At 39.2% G+C, this 15,038-nt stretch overlaps 1 protein-coding gene across 1 annotated transcript in view; it reads right to left on the reverse strand.

The window, feature by feature from the left end:
- The window catches only part of LOC126237014 (enhancer of mRNA-decapping protein 4), a 137,131-nt gene that overhangs the window by 37,395 nt on the left and 84,698 nt on the right, over positions 1–15,038 (reverse strand). Inside the window, exon 9 of the mRNA XM_049946744.1 lies at positions 378–536. Coding sequence (XP_049802701.1) covers positions 378–536 — 159 coding nt within the window. The remainder of the gene's footprint in view (positions 1–377; positions 537–15,038) is intronic.

Genomic DNA, 15,038 nt, shown 5'->3' on the forward strand with positions numbered 1-15,038 from the left:
AAAAAATCTGCTCAACAAGTGGCAGCATGAGGAAACCAATACCAAAGTTATAGAAATGTGCAAGCTTTTGGAGCCAGTGGCTCCTTCTGGCAGGATTGAAAAGAAGGGAAAACAGATGAAGGAAAAGAACTGGTAAGGTTTAGGAAATGGGAAGAGTTACAGAAATGTCACCCAGTATCTCGAGTCAGGGGAGACATGCAAACGGGATGACTAGTATAGATGCCAGAAGAAGGAGCCACTGGTTATGAAAGCTTGCACAGTTCTATAACTTGTATATGTGTTTCCTCCTGTCGCTGCTTGGAGAGTAGATTTTTTTATCTATCTAATTATGTAATATTTACAACTATTATTGATGATTAATTATTCTGATATCTTACCATGAGAATCCTTTGAAACTGTGTTAACGTGGTCATCATCAGCCACACTGGAGGGTGCTTGCAACATAATATGACATTCTTGCAATGACTTTGGTTGAACAAGAAACATCTTCACAACCACAGCTGGTATACTGGGCAGCTGGTCATCATCCAAATCCTCTAAAAACAAAAGAAAACTATCTGCATCAGTTTTGAAGTAGTCTACAAGCAAGTTTACCATAATCTCTGTGTCACAAACAATTTTAATGTTCTCTGGATCAGTCCACAACAAATGGCCACTTATCCGTATAAAAACTATTTGGCTTCACTTACAATGTGAACATTTTAAAACACCTGTCATGAACAATGTTATTACTTCTGAAATAATTATTTCTTCAGAGAGAAACTATTTATTATAATATATTTGGGAACAACTTACAGAAAATTAAGTATTCTTTAAGGCATGCATACACTGAGTGCCACAGTAACAGACATTGTTATGTAGCAAAAAATGCTATTGTGAGCTGGCTTTTGGACTAAACATAAATAAATAAACTAAATGAATGCAGGGCAGAGGCATGTACGTATATGTGCTCGGTTTGATTACACAAAATGAGAGCGATTTGGGATCCAAGGATCCTGTACCATCACAGTGTCAGCCTCTGACTTTGGAACAGTCTTTAGTGAAACATCTCTGTTTCGTGTGTGTGTGTGTGTGTGTGTGTGTGTGTGTGTGTGTGTGTGTGTAAGGGGAGGGCAAGTGCTGTGCCAGCCATCTGTAGTTGCTCGACACCATCAATGTAAGGTTCAGTTGTCCGTGGCTCACATCGACACCAACGACACCTGTTGCATGGGTTCTGAGGCCATCCTCAGTTCATACAGGCAGCTGGCAGAGGTGGTGAAGACTCCTGGTATCACATGCAGTGTGCACACAGAGCTTGCAATTTGCAGCATTGTTCCCAGAGTTGATAGGGGTCCTTTGGTTTGGAGCCAAGAAGGGTCTCAGTTAAAGGATTTGTCGACTGTGACAGTCTTGGCTGCGGATTTCTAGACCTGCATGACCGTTGGGGATTTGTATGTCTCCCCTCGCTAAGTCAGTGGTGCACTATACAAAGGAACCGATTACTTGGGTAGCAGAGTACTTGTAAAGTGCACATGAGGGTCCTTTGGCCTAGGCAGTAGTTTGAGGTGCTCTGGTGTACACTTGCCGATCAATGCACAGCAAGGGAAGTCAAATTCCATTCAGAACACAGACAATTTGACAATTTTTATCAGTAAATTGTCGAAATATTCATAAGACAGTTCCCAAATTTACTGCCATCCACAAAAGTTGTCGCACTCATATTATTCTTGGAGTCGAGAGCTGGCTGAAACCCATGGAAGTAAACTCTGAGATACTTAGTGAGTCATGGAACATATATTAGGAAGACAGATTAGAGGCCATAGGATGGGGAGTATTCACTGGAGTTTAAAAATAATTAGTCTCCACTGAGGTCAAAGCTGAGTGTGACACTGAAGTTATCTGGTCACGTATGACATGTGTAGATGAAACAAAGTTAATTGTTGGATGTTATTACTAGCCACCAGATTCCGTTGTGACAGTTCTAGAGTCATTCAAATGAAGTCTCCGATCAGAAGGCGCGTAAATATCCAGACCGTACAATACTAGTTGGAAGTGACTTGAACCTACTGAGTACAGACTGAGATGTCTATAGATTCATTGCGGGGAGCAGAGACACAAACAGTCATGTGAAAAACTTTTGAACACCTTTTCTAAAAACCGTCTTGAACAGCTAGCACAGCAGCTCACACGCAACGGAAATATCTTAGATCTGGTAGCTACAAATAGGCCGGACCTTATCGACAATGGCAGTATAGAAACGGGGACTAGCGATCACGATGTCATACCAACTATGATTACAGAAGTTAATAAATCAGTCAAAAATGCCAGTAGAGTGTTTCTGTGACATAAGGCAGATAAGCAGTTATTAACATCTTACTGGTGATTCAGTGGTGTCTGAGTGGCATTAGGAAGAAACAAGACAAAATCTCCAGTTGGTGTGATGAATGGCAGCTAACTCTACATGTGTACAAATCTAAGTTAATGCGAATGAGTAGGAATAACAAACTTGTAATGTTCGGACACAGTATTACTAGTGTCCTGCTTGTCACAGTCAAGTCGTTAAAATATCCGGGCATTATGTTGCAAAGCGATAGAAAATGGAATGAGCATGAGCATGAGCATGTGAGACATATGGAATGCATGGAATAAAGAAGACAAATGGTCAGCTACGGTTCATTCAAAGAATTTTCGGAAAGTTCTCCTATCACATATAGGGCTCTGGTGCGTCCTATTCTTGATTACTGTTCAAGTGTTTGGGATCTGTACCAGGTCAGATTGAAAGAAGATATCCAAGATAGATTTGTTGCTGGTTGGTTCAAACAACACGTGTTACCAAGATGCTTCAGGAACTCAAATGGGAATCCCTGGAGGAAAGACGACATCCTTTCCGAGAAACATTATTGAGAAAATTTAGAAAACTGGCATCTGAAGGTGCCTGCCAAACAATTCTACTGCCGCCAACATACATTGTGCGTAAAGACCCGAAGATATAAGAAATTAGGACTCACACAGAGGCTTATAGACAGTTGTTTTTCTCTTGCTCTATTTGTGAATAGAATAGGAAAGGAAATGACTAGTGGTGGTACAAATTATGCTCTGCCAAACAGTGTACGAGGACTTGTGGAGTACCTACATAGTTGTAGATGTATACGATACATCCCACTAGTTCCACAGGAGTAGAAATCTATAGCACATATGTGAGATAACACATGAGATATCAGTAATTTACAATTAAAAAACTCGGTCTCTTTCAAATGAAATCTCTAGGTGCAATTTAGAAAATTGTGTTTAACAATTGTTTAATCCCATACGAACTTATGTTGGACAGTCAAGTGAAAATGAGATACATGGAAAAAAAGGTAATTTAACTGTTCATTATTTTAAAAGTAATTGCCAAAACTGGCAGTACATTTATTCCACTGCAAGACAGAACAGTCAATGCCTTCCTGGAAAAATGTTTGCAGTTGCCTACAGAACCACAACTGTACCCAGGCATGTACTATTTCGTCTTTCTTCAGGGCTCTAAAAATGCAGAAATCGCATGGGGAAAGACAAGGAATGTGTGAAGGATGTGTAAGGGCTTTCCTGCGCAGCTTCTGCAGCGTACTCTAAACTATCTTGGCAACATGTGGGCAGGCATTATTCTGCAACAGCAGATGATGTTCAACATTGTTCGATGTATGGAGTACATGGCAGAAGTTTTGCCTGTGCCTCTAACATGTTGGCCTTCAGGCAAACACACAAAGTTGTCATCATATTAATCTGAAAATGGTGACAAGTTTAGATACTCTGCATATGGCTACCAAAGATGGGCTTGGAAATTATCTAGAGGAAACTGAAACATTTAAATAGCACATTTTGTCCCAAGAATACCTTATACTTGCAGTTGAAATTCAGTGAGAATGAACTGAACCTAGGGCATCTGACACACTAGCCAAAAACACAAACAGCTAGACCTAGACCACTACGGTGACCTGTTCTTGCTTCTGCGACATTGATATTTTGTGCTACATTAGAAGACTATACAACATCCACAGGTCTTGCCAAGAAAGTGTTAGGTATACTGGAGGACAGGTATTTTGACAGAGGGGAAATTGAAAATATAATAAAATCAGTCAGCATGAATTCAAACCGAGAGTCAGCAACATCCACAGCATTTTTAACAGAAAGCAACAAATCATAACTGAGGAAAATAGTGACATCACCCAATAAAGAATTATGAGCAGCAAAGGAGAGATATACTGTGCATCCTACTTCCGCTCTTATTCAAAATGGGCACTTCATTCAGTGGCGTGTGAGACTTTTAGCTAGTGACAGCTCCCCACTTTTACAGGGTAATGCATTTTCTGAGAATGAGATTTTCACTCTGTGTCGGAGTGTGCACTGATATAAAAATTCCTGGCAGATTAAAACTGTGTGCCGGACCGAGACACAAAGTCGGGACGTTTGCCTTTCGCGGGAAAGTGCTCTACCATCTGAGCTACCCAAGCACAACTCGTGCCCCGTCCTCCTCAAAGCTTTACTTCTGCCAGTATCTCGTCTCCTACCTTCCAAACTTTAAAGAAGATCTCCTGTGAACCTTGTAGAACTAGCAATCCTTAAAGAAAGGATATTGCAGAGACACAGCTTAGTCACAGCCTGGAGGTAGAGCACTTGCCCGCAAAAGCAAAGGTCTCGAGTTCGAGTCTTGGTCCGGCACACAGTTTGAATCTGCCAGGAAATTTCAATGCCTTTTCTGTTTTTATTTATTTGATTCAAAATTCTTTTTCTGCTCAGATACACCTCCTCTTCTAGGTATTTAAGGTTTTCTTCATGCCTAGCCCTGTTCTTAACCCAAGGCACTAGTAATGATGGATAAATCTCTCCTTCCACTGCTAGCAGGCATCTTACCTCATTCTTTGTCTCCACTCTTTTCTTCTATGTTATAATTTTTCGATTGTTTTGATTTTTTTTTACTTTATATTGCTACTATCAAAATACTATCAAGGCTTTTTTTAACTTCTTGCTCAAGGGGAACAAATACTGATCACTGAGTAAAACTTTTTAGTATAACAATATGTTCTCATGTAAACAGGTGTTATACTACATATAACACAAAATCTTACATTTCCTATGTTCATTTTAATATTTTCATCCATTAAACTATATTTGTAATTGTCAGCACTCATATGATATGTGGCAGCCACCTTTGCCTTTGTCGTATGTCACTTCAGTGAAGCACAGTGGCAGGATGAATAGAATTTCTGGTATGGGGTATAACTATCTGGGAAAACTGGGGCAAAGCCACAGGGTCCCCAAGGACTGGGAGACCTCTGGTGCCCAAAAAAAATTGAAAAATTAAAATGGAAAGGAAAAGTGGAAAAAATATAAAGTAGAAAATGCATCAAAGTACGTCCACAAAAGTCTATAGATTATTGATAATCAACATCTGTGTTCCAGAACTAATTCTCTGAATGCCAACCATATCAATTTTAGTCCAAACAACTGGTGCCAACAGCTCAGCTCACAGTTGCTGACTTCAGCCAATACATCGCGTCCGCTATGTAGAAGGCAAAGTGAATTCTCTGACCAACAGTGCGCCATTAGCCACTTTCTCAAACAATACTTTTTGTTGTGGGCAACCACAGCCGAAGTAATACATATATGACACGCAAATCACTTCCAGCTGTATACGAATCTTTATTTATAGTAACATAACCGCTTTTGTAATATCAAATCATATCCTTAGGTGTTCATCGTAACAAAATACAGAACATAAAAATTGCATTACGACCCAAAAATAAACCTCAATCCTAATATTATAAGCCATATGCTAACCAACATGAAATACTTGCACCTTGCTAAAACATTAAAGCCGTAAGATGGAAAGAAGAGGGACTCAACCTTCACAGAGCAAAATGCTGTTACGTGCAGGACATCACAAATCAGTTTCACCAATTGAAAAAACTGACATGTTAAAACCGTGTTATTAGGCAGTCACAATCATTGGCTTCACCAACTCACAACCAAGTAATCATCTTTCAACCTAACCTACACTTCAGGTTACACTGCAGAATAGGTGCAATCACAACCAGATTTCAGTGGTGTCCTGTATCACTTGAGCTGCCTCGTAACGATATTCACGTTAACAACACATCCAGTTACTTAATCTATCCCGTATTTTAAATGTTACAGTTCGTTAATTGACATGTCAAGTGTCGTTTAGCTCAAACAGCACAGCTTGGTACGGAATGTTTAGTTGACATCTTCATAACATACTTCCAGCTGGATGGTCATGACTGTCTTATTGAGGTGTGTCACTTATGCTGGCATCTGTTCAACTTTATTTTGTGTTTGGCATGCACTTGCTTTGAAGTTGTCCTTCTATCCAAACATGAAATTTGTGCTACATCAAGATCCTCATTCAGCGTTACCTGCAATGACAGTTTTAATGTGTGCTGGCATAACACCCGCAGCGAAATATTATTCTGCAGCTGTTGGCATCTCCTACACCATGACAATGAAGAAACTGTTAAGTCAAAATTACAAAATAATTGCTATGTTAATATGCAGAATCCAACAGTTCACTGAAATTTGGTGACACTTAATCCACAATAGGAACTTCACTCTTTTAGTTCCATAAATATCAGAGTACTGCTGCAACACAAGCATTTCACAGGTATTTTCATCATACTGAGGCAGATCCCTAGTGCTTATAGTACTAATTACTAAAAGAATATTACAATGCAATATGCATGTTGTTGTAGATCATGGTGTATGTACTTCCACTAAGGTGTGACCTATCAAGTTGATATTGGTGGAAAATGAATGAGTGTCCAGTGTTTTTTTACTTTCACATACAGACATTCATCTCTATATCACACTGTATACTGTACCGACACACTACTTTGCTATAGGTTTGTGAACTTCACTTCACCGAATCTGACATCTGCCAGTATACAGAATGTTATGATGAAATGAAAGGCACAAAGCTTACTGTCAAGCTCTCGAGACCTAGACTTAGAAAGGGTGCTGTTCCATCAGTGTTACCACACTGCCCAAGCTATTTCTCTACTCCATCCACCAGCTCTCGAGAAATTGCAGAGGAAAGGTGAGCTAGATTAGACGATGAACGTCTGCTAAAAGCAATTAATGATAGTGTAGTAACCAAAACAGAGTATGATTCAAGGAAGTTATCTCCTACTTTTGAAGCATTTCTGCAGTGCTTAGAAAGAAAACCCATCCCCAGAGAGTGGACCATTGTTAGGAGAAGTGACTGTGCCTTATTTCTACTGCTTACTGTATTACTCGCTCCATCTGTCTCTGCATCCATTGTAGTGACAAGTGAGTTGCAGTTGTCTGCCTATCAAAGTAACACTGAGATAAGAAAGATTGGCCGTAGCAAAATATCAGACAAACTTTTGAATAGCAATGATTTGTTTACAGTATTAGACAAAGCGAAAGAATTAGTCAGGGCGAAAGAAAATTCATTAAAAAGCCAGTGTCTTCTTATACAGGACATTTTAAATGATATGTGTCATGGTAACACTGATGGAAAGAAGGAAACATAGTAGGTGAATATGGATTGGGGGGAAGAAATGAAAGAGGAAGCCGCCTTGTAGAATTTTGCACAGAGCATAACTTAATCATGTTGGATTCTGCATATTAACATAGCAATTATTTTGTAATTTTGACTTAACAGTTTCTTCATTGTCATGGTGTATGAGATGCCAACAGCTGCAGAATAATATTTCGCTGCGGGTGTTATGCCAGCACACATTAAAACTGTCATTGCAGGTAACGCTTAATGAGGATCTTGATGTAGCACAAATTTCATGTTTGGATAGAAGGACAACTTCAAAGCAAGGGAAATGGATAGGTTAAAGTTAGATATAGTGGGAATTAGTGAAGTTCGGTGGCAGGAGGAACAAGACTTTTGGTCAGGTGATTACAGGGTTATAAATACAAAATCAAATAGGGGTAATGCAGGAGTAGGTTTAATAATGAATAAAAAAATAGGAATGCGGGTTAGCTACTACAAACAGCATAGTGAACGCATTATTGTGGCCAAGATAGATACGAAGCCCACACCTACTACAGTAGTACAAGTTTATATGCCAACTAGCTCTGCAGATGACGAAGAAATTGATGAAATGTATGACGAGATAAAAGAAATTATTCAGGTAGTGAAGGGAGACGAAAATTTAATAGTCATGGGTGACTGGAATTCGTCAGTAGGAAAAGGGAGAGAAGGAAACATAGTAGGTGAATATGGATTGGGGGGAAGAAATGAAAGAGGAAGCCGCCTTGCACAGAGCATAACTTAATCATAGCTAACACTTGGTTTAAGAATCATGATAGAAGGTTGTATACATGGAAGAACCCTGGAGATACTAAAAGGTATCAGATAGATTATATAATGGTAAGACAGAGATTTAGGAACCAGGTTTTAAATTGTAAGACATTTCCAGGGGCAGATGTGGATTCTGACCACAATCTATTGGTTATGAACTGCAGATTGAAACTGAAGAAACTGCAAAAAGGTGGGAATTTAAGGAGATGGGGCCTGGATAAACTGAAAGAACCAGAGGTTGTAGAGAGTTTCAGGGAGAGCACAAGGGAACAATTGACAGGAATGGGGGAAAGAAATACAGTAGAAGAAGAATGGGTAGCTCTGAGGGATGAAGTAGTGAAGGCAGCAGAGGATCAAGTAGGTAAAAAGACAAGGGCTAATAGAAATCCTTGGGTAACAGAACAAATATTGAATTTAATTGATGAAAGAAGAAAATATAAAAATGCAGTAAATGAAGCAGGCAAAAAGGAATACAAACGTCTCAAAAATGAGATTGACAGGAAGTACAAAATGGTTAAGCAGGGATGGCTAGAGGACAAATGTAAGGATCTAGAGGCTTGTCTCACCAGGGGTAAGATAGATACTGCCTACAGGAAAATTAAAGAGACCTTTGGAGAGAAGAAGACCACTTGTATGAATATCAAGAGCTCAGATGGCAACCCAGTTCTAAGCAAAGAAGGGAAGGCAGAAAGGTGGAAGGAGTATATAGAGGGTTTATACAAGGGCGATGTACTTGAGGACAATATTATGGAAATGGAAGAAGATGTAGATGAAGATGAAATGGGAGATAAGATACTGCGTGAAGAGTTTGACAGGGCACTGAAAGACCTGAGTCGAAACAAGGCCCCGGGAGTAGACAACATTCCATTAGAACTACTGATGGCCGTGGGAGAGCCATTCATGACAAAACTCAACCATCTGGTGAGCAAGATGTATGAGACAGGCGAAATACCCACAGACTTCAAGAAGAATATAATAATTCCAATCCCAAAGTAAGCAGGTGTTGACAGATGTGAAAATTACCGAACTATCAGTTTAATATGTCACAGCTGCAAAATACTAACGCGAATTCTTTACAGACGAATGGAAAAACTGGTAGAAGCGGACCTCGGGGAAGATCAGTTTGGATTCCGTAGAAATGTTGGAACACGTGAGGCAATACTAACATTACGACTTATCTTAGAAGAAAGATTAAGAAAAGGCAAACCTACGTTTCTAGCAATTGTAGACTTAGCGAAAGCTTTTGACAACGTTAACTGGAATACTCTCTTTCAAATTCTGAAGGTGGCAGGGGTAAAATACAAGGAGCGAAAGGCTATTTACAATTTGTACAGAAACCAGATGGCAGTTATAAGAGTCGAGGGACATGAAAGGGAAGCAGTGGTTGGGAAAGGAGTGAGACAGGGTTGTAGCCTCTCCCCGATGTTATTCAATCTGTATATTGAGCAAGCAGTAAAGGAAACAAAAGAAAAATTTGGAGTAGGTATTAAAATTCATGGAGAAGAAGTAAAAACTTTGAGGTTCGCCGATGACATTGTAATTCTGTCAGAGACAGCAAAGGACTTGGAAGAGCAGTTGAACGGAATGGACAGTGTCTTGAAAGGAGGATATAAGATGAACATCAACAAAAGCAAAACGAGGATAATGGAATGTAGTCAAATTAAATCGGGTGATGCTGAGAGGATTAGATTAGGAAATGAGACACTTAAAGTAGTAAAGGAGTTTTGCTATTTAGGGAGTAAAATAACTGATGGTGGTCGAAGTAGAGAGGATATAAAATGTAGACTGGCAATGGCAAGGAAATCTTTTCTGAAGAAGAGAAATTTGTTAACATCGAGTATAGATTTAAGTGTCAGGAAGTCGTTTCTGAAAGTATTTGTATGGAGTGTAGCCATGTATGGAAGTGAAACATGGACGATAACCAGTTTGGACAAGAAGAGAATAGAAGCTTTCGAAATGTGGTGCTACAGAAGAATGCTGAAGATAAGGTGGGTCGATCACGTAACTAATGAGGAGGTATTGAATAGGATTGGGGAGAAGAGAAGTTTGTGGCACAACTTGACTCGAAGAAGGGATCGGTTGGTAGGACATGTTTTGAGGCATCAAGGGATCACAAATTTAGCATTGGAGGGCAGCGTGGAGGGTAAAAATCGTAGAGGGAGACCAAGAGATCAATACACTAAGCAGATTCAGAAGGATGTAAGTTGCAGTAGGAACTGGGAGATGAAGAAGCTTGCACAGGATAGAGTGGCATGGAGAGCTGCATCAAACCAGTCTCAGGACTGAGGACCACAACAACAACATGTGTCGTTCTGTAGATGAAGAAAAAAAGAAGCAAATTCAATTCTTAAGTTAGCAAGATAAGTTGCTGTGTAACACTGAGGAAAACTATAGGTTTAATCCTCACTTTTCTGTATTTCTATCTCCCCTCATGCCTACAAATTTTGAAGGTCTTTTGGCAATTCTATTCTTCCTCATCCAAGAGCTTTACAGAAAATATGTTCCTCATATAGTAATGGCCCTCATAATGAACAAAATGAGAGTGCTATGCTCCAGTATCTTAAGGAAAGATTTAGATCTCTGCAGGAAAGATATTGTACCATTTCTTTAATGATGGATGAAATTCATATTAAACCTTATTTTGATTACAAGGGAGGAAATATTGTGGAGGCAGCACTTGATAGTGACAAGACTGCTACTACAGCATATGTCTTTATGATACAATCATTGCTGCCTTCTTTTAAAGTAGTAGTGCATGTCCCTCCAATGAAAAACCCTGTAGCTCAACAGCTATTTTTGTATGTAAAGAAAATATTATGTGGCCTTCACATCATTGGTTTCAAAGTTATTTGTGTAGTGAGTGACAACAATGCTATAAATAGGAAATCTGTGGCACCTTTTAGCCCACTTCCAAAACTCAGTATAGTTTACCCACATCCAGCTAATCCAACTTGGCCACTATTTTTTATAATTGATTCTCTGCACATCCTTAAGTGTATATGTAATAACTGGGTTAATCAAAAGGACTCAAGTTTTGGTCAAATATCCACTATTTGATGGAAGCACTGATGAAGGTCAGGTGTTAATGGCATCTTTTGAAACAGTGAGGCAGCTTCATAATACTGAATGTAATGGTCTACTTAAGCACTCTTACGGCCTTACTTTGACGTCTCTTTATCTATCTTCACTTCAGAAACAAAACGTTAGCCTTGTTTTGCAGGTATTCAATGCCTACACAGCTGAAGCAGTTTCAACTAAGGGGAACAGAAAAACTTATTACATTACTAGCAAACTGCAGAATTTATTAAAATTATACTTACATGTTGGAAAATTGTGAATGTTAAGACAGTTCACAAAGGTGTTCGACTAAATGATCTCTTCCAGTGCCCTCTGTCTAAGTAATAATGATGAAAAATTAGTTTTTCTGGAAAAGTTTCTTGTGCAGCTCGATATGTGGAAGGACTTATGCCTAAAAAATAATACCCTTTCAAAGGAAACCCACATAGTTCTGACACACACAATCTATGGTTCGATTGAGATGGCAAAGAGCTCGTTTTCACTTTTTTTGGCCTGGAAAAATTCAAACTGGTTCTATGGAAGCAAGGTTTAGGAGTTATCGATCAATGGCTGGCTCTCAGTATCTTGTTTCTGTGAGAGATTTTTGAGGTGGAAGCTGACTCATGTTGAATTCAAGTACTTTTGGTAAACTGCCTGTTGCTAAAGGGTTCACCTTTAATCGCCATGACACAAAAGAGACTATACAAAGAGGTTCAGTTTATGGTTGACGTTATGTATTTGGAGGAAGATTTCAGGCGGGCAGAAACATACCTTCCAATATTAACATACGTAGCAGGATATTGTGCTTGCAGTGTACTGAAGAAACAGCAGTGTGAGGTGTGAGGTGTGCGGTGTGCAGAATTGTGGCCAACATCTTAATTTAATTAAAAATTTGGACAGTGGTGATCTGTTTTTCCCTCAGCCTGATATTGTGAATGTTATTTAAAATTACATTACTGTACAGAAATTAATACCTGTCCCTAATAAAAAGAAAGTTTTGCCATCCAACAGTACAAGGGTGCTTATCGAAATGTAACCATAAATGCTGTTCAAGAGAAAAGTTTCTTCTCAACATACTTTTTTTGCAGTAATGGTCATTCAGCAGACAAAATACTGAAGAAGTTGTTAAGGCAAAGCATTCACCAATGCATTATTAAACAATTACATTAACAAAAAGAATGACACATTTACAGCTTCTTTTAAGAAACGCGCAAGTTTAGCACATTTTAATTTATGTACAGTTTACATGCCAGAATGAGATTTTCACTCTGCAGCGGAGTGTGCGCTGATATGAAACTTCCTGGCAGATTAAAACTGTGTGCCCGACCGAGACTCGAACTCGGGACCTTTGCCTTCCGCGGGCAAGTGCTCTACCATCTGAGCTACCGAAGCACGACTCACGCCCGGTACTCACAGCTCTACTTCTGCCAGTATCTCGTCTCCTACCTTCCAAACTTTACAGAAGCTCTCCTGCGAACCGGTAGCTCAGATGGTAGAGCACTTGCCCGCGGAAGGCAAAGGTCCCGAGTTCGAGTCTCGGTCGGGCACACAGTTTTAATCTGCCAGGAAGCTTCATACAGTTTACATGCTGACATTTATCTGATGTTACAGGAAATTTCTATTAAGTGTCACACATTCAGTTAAACTGTATTTGGTCCAGTGAAATAGTCCTAACTGTTTCCACGCAGGATATTCAGCTGAAGTCAATACTTTGTCCAGCTAGTTTAAACCTCATCATTGTCAAATGTTATTACATTGTGTACACATCCAATTGTGTGCTTGATATTGGCCTAAGGTTGAAACTGGGCCCATTTTTCCTAGTAAAGTCTATGTCTTCCAGCTACGCTGTGCAGAAATATTTACATCTTCCTTTCAATTTGTTGAGCCTGTGCTGCCCAACAAGAAGAAATCTTGTTTACGTAATTCTGTATTAAACCTCGTGTAGTTCATTATAGCTATGTATGTAATTAGAGGCTATTATTTTGGCATGCAGACGTATAAAACTTACAGTAGCATATTACAATATACTTAGGGAAAGCCAAAAATGGATTGCTCCCATTTTCATAAATCAAAATGACACCAGGGTGTTTCCTAATGTAGTTACTTCTCACAACAGCTGTCCATGTAAATTTTTATACAGGCTGTCAGTATTGTTGCATATGTGTAACAATTAGTTATTGCTTTGCCTATATTTTTTATTGAGAGACAGTTACATTCTAGTAGTAGCTTATTCCATTCACAGTTTGGAATAGCTTAACATCAGACACAGTAGTTGGTCTCCATTCCCAAATTTGCTTCTCATCCAGACTGTGCTCTCCTGCGAACCTGCAGAACTAGCACTCCTGAAAGAAAGGAGCTTCTGTAAAGATTGGAAGGTAGGAGACGAGGTACTGGCAGAAGTAAAGCTGTGAGTACCGGGCGTGAGTCGTGCTTCGGTAGCTCAGTTGGTAGAGCACTTGCCCGCGAAAGGCAAAGGTCCCGAGTTCGAGTCTCGGTCGGGCACACAGTTTTAATCTGCCAGGAAGTTTCAGTCTTACTGTGATTTAGTGTTAGTTTATTTTCTACAAGCCATGAACTGAGGCCACATACTGCACTATTTGAAACTGAGCCAATGTTGCACACAACATCCTTTACTACCAAGCTAGTGTCATCAGCAAACAGAAATATTTTAGAGTTACTCGTAAAACTAGATGGCATATCATTTATATAAATAAGGAACAGGAGTGGCCCCAACACTGATCCCGGGGGCACCCCCCACTTGATAGTATCCCACTCAGACCCCACATCACAGCAGTTATCAACATTGTGAATAATGACCTTTTGCTGCCTGTTGCTAAAGTAAGAGGTGAACCAATTGTGAGCTACTCCCCGTATTCCGTAATGGTCCAACTTCTGGAGCAATATTTTGTGATCAACACAATCAAATGCCTTAGTTAAATCAAAAAATACACCAAGCGTTCGAAACCTTTTGTTTAATGCATCCAGTACTTCACAGAGAAAAGAGAATATAGCATTTTCAATTGTTAAATGACTTCTGAAGCCGAACTGTACATTTGATAGCAAATCGTGTAATATAAAATGATCGATTATCCTTACATACATACCTTTTCAATAACTTTTGCAAACACTGATGGCATAGAAATAGGTCTAAAATTATCTACATTATCCTTCTCTCCTTTTTTATAAAGCGGCTTTACTACTGAGTACTTTAAATGCTCAGGAAACTGACCATTCCTAAAGGAAAAATTACAAATATGGCTAAATACAGGTCTAACATGTGCAGCACAGTACTTTAATATTCTGCTAGACACTCCATCATAACCATGAGAGCCCTTAGTCTTCAGTGATTTAATTATTGACTCAATCTCCCTCTTGTCTGTATCACAGAGGAGTATTTCAGACATCAATCTCGGAAAGGCATTTGCCAAGAAAGTTATATGATTTCCTGTAGAAAGTAACTTTTTATTTATTTCACCAGCAACGCTCAGAAAATTATTGTTAAATACTGTACATATTTCTGATTTATCAGTAACAGAAGTATTTTTACTGCGAACTGTCTTTATATTGTCGACCTTGTGCTGCTGACCAGACACTTCCTTCACAACTGACCATATGGTTTTAATTTTATCCTGTGAATTAGCTATCCTATTTGCATACCACATACTCTTTG

This window comes from Schistocerca nitens, chromosome 2 (genome assembly GCF_023898315.1).
Source record: "Schistocerca nitens isolate TAMUIC-IGC-003100 chromosome 2, iqSchNite1.1, whole genome shotgun sequence".
NCBI lineage: Eukaryota > Metazoa > Arthropoda > Insecta > Orthoptera > Acrididae > Schistocerca > Schistocerca nitens.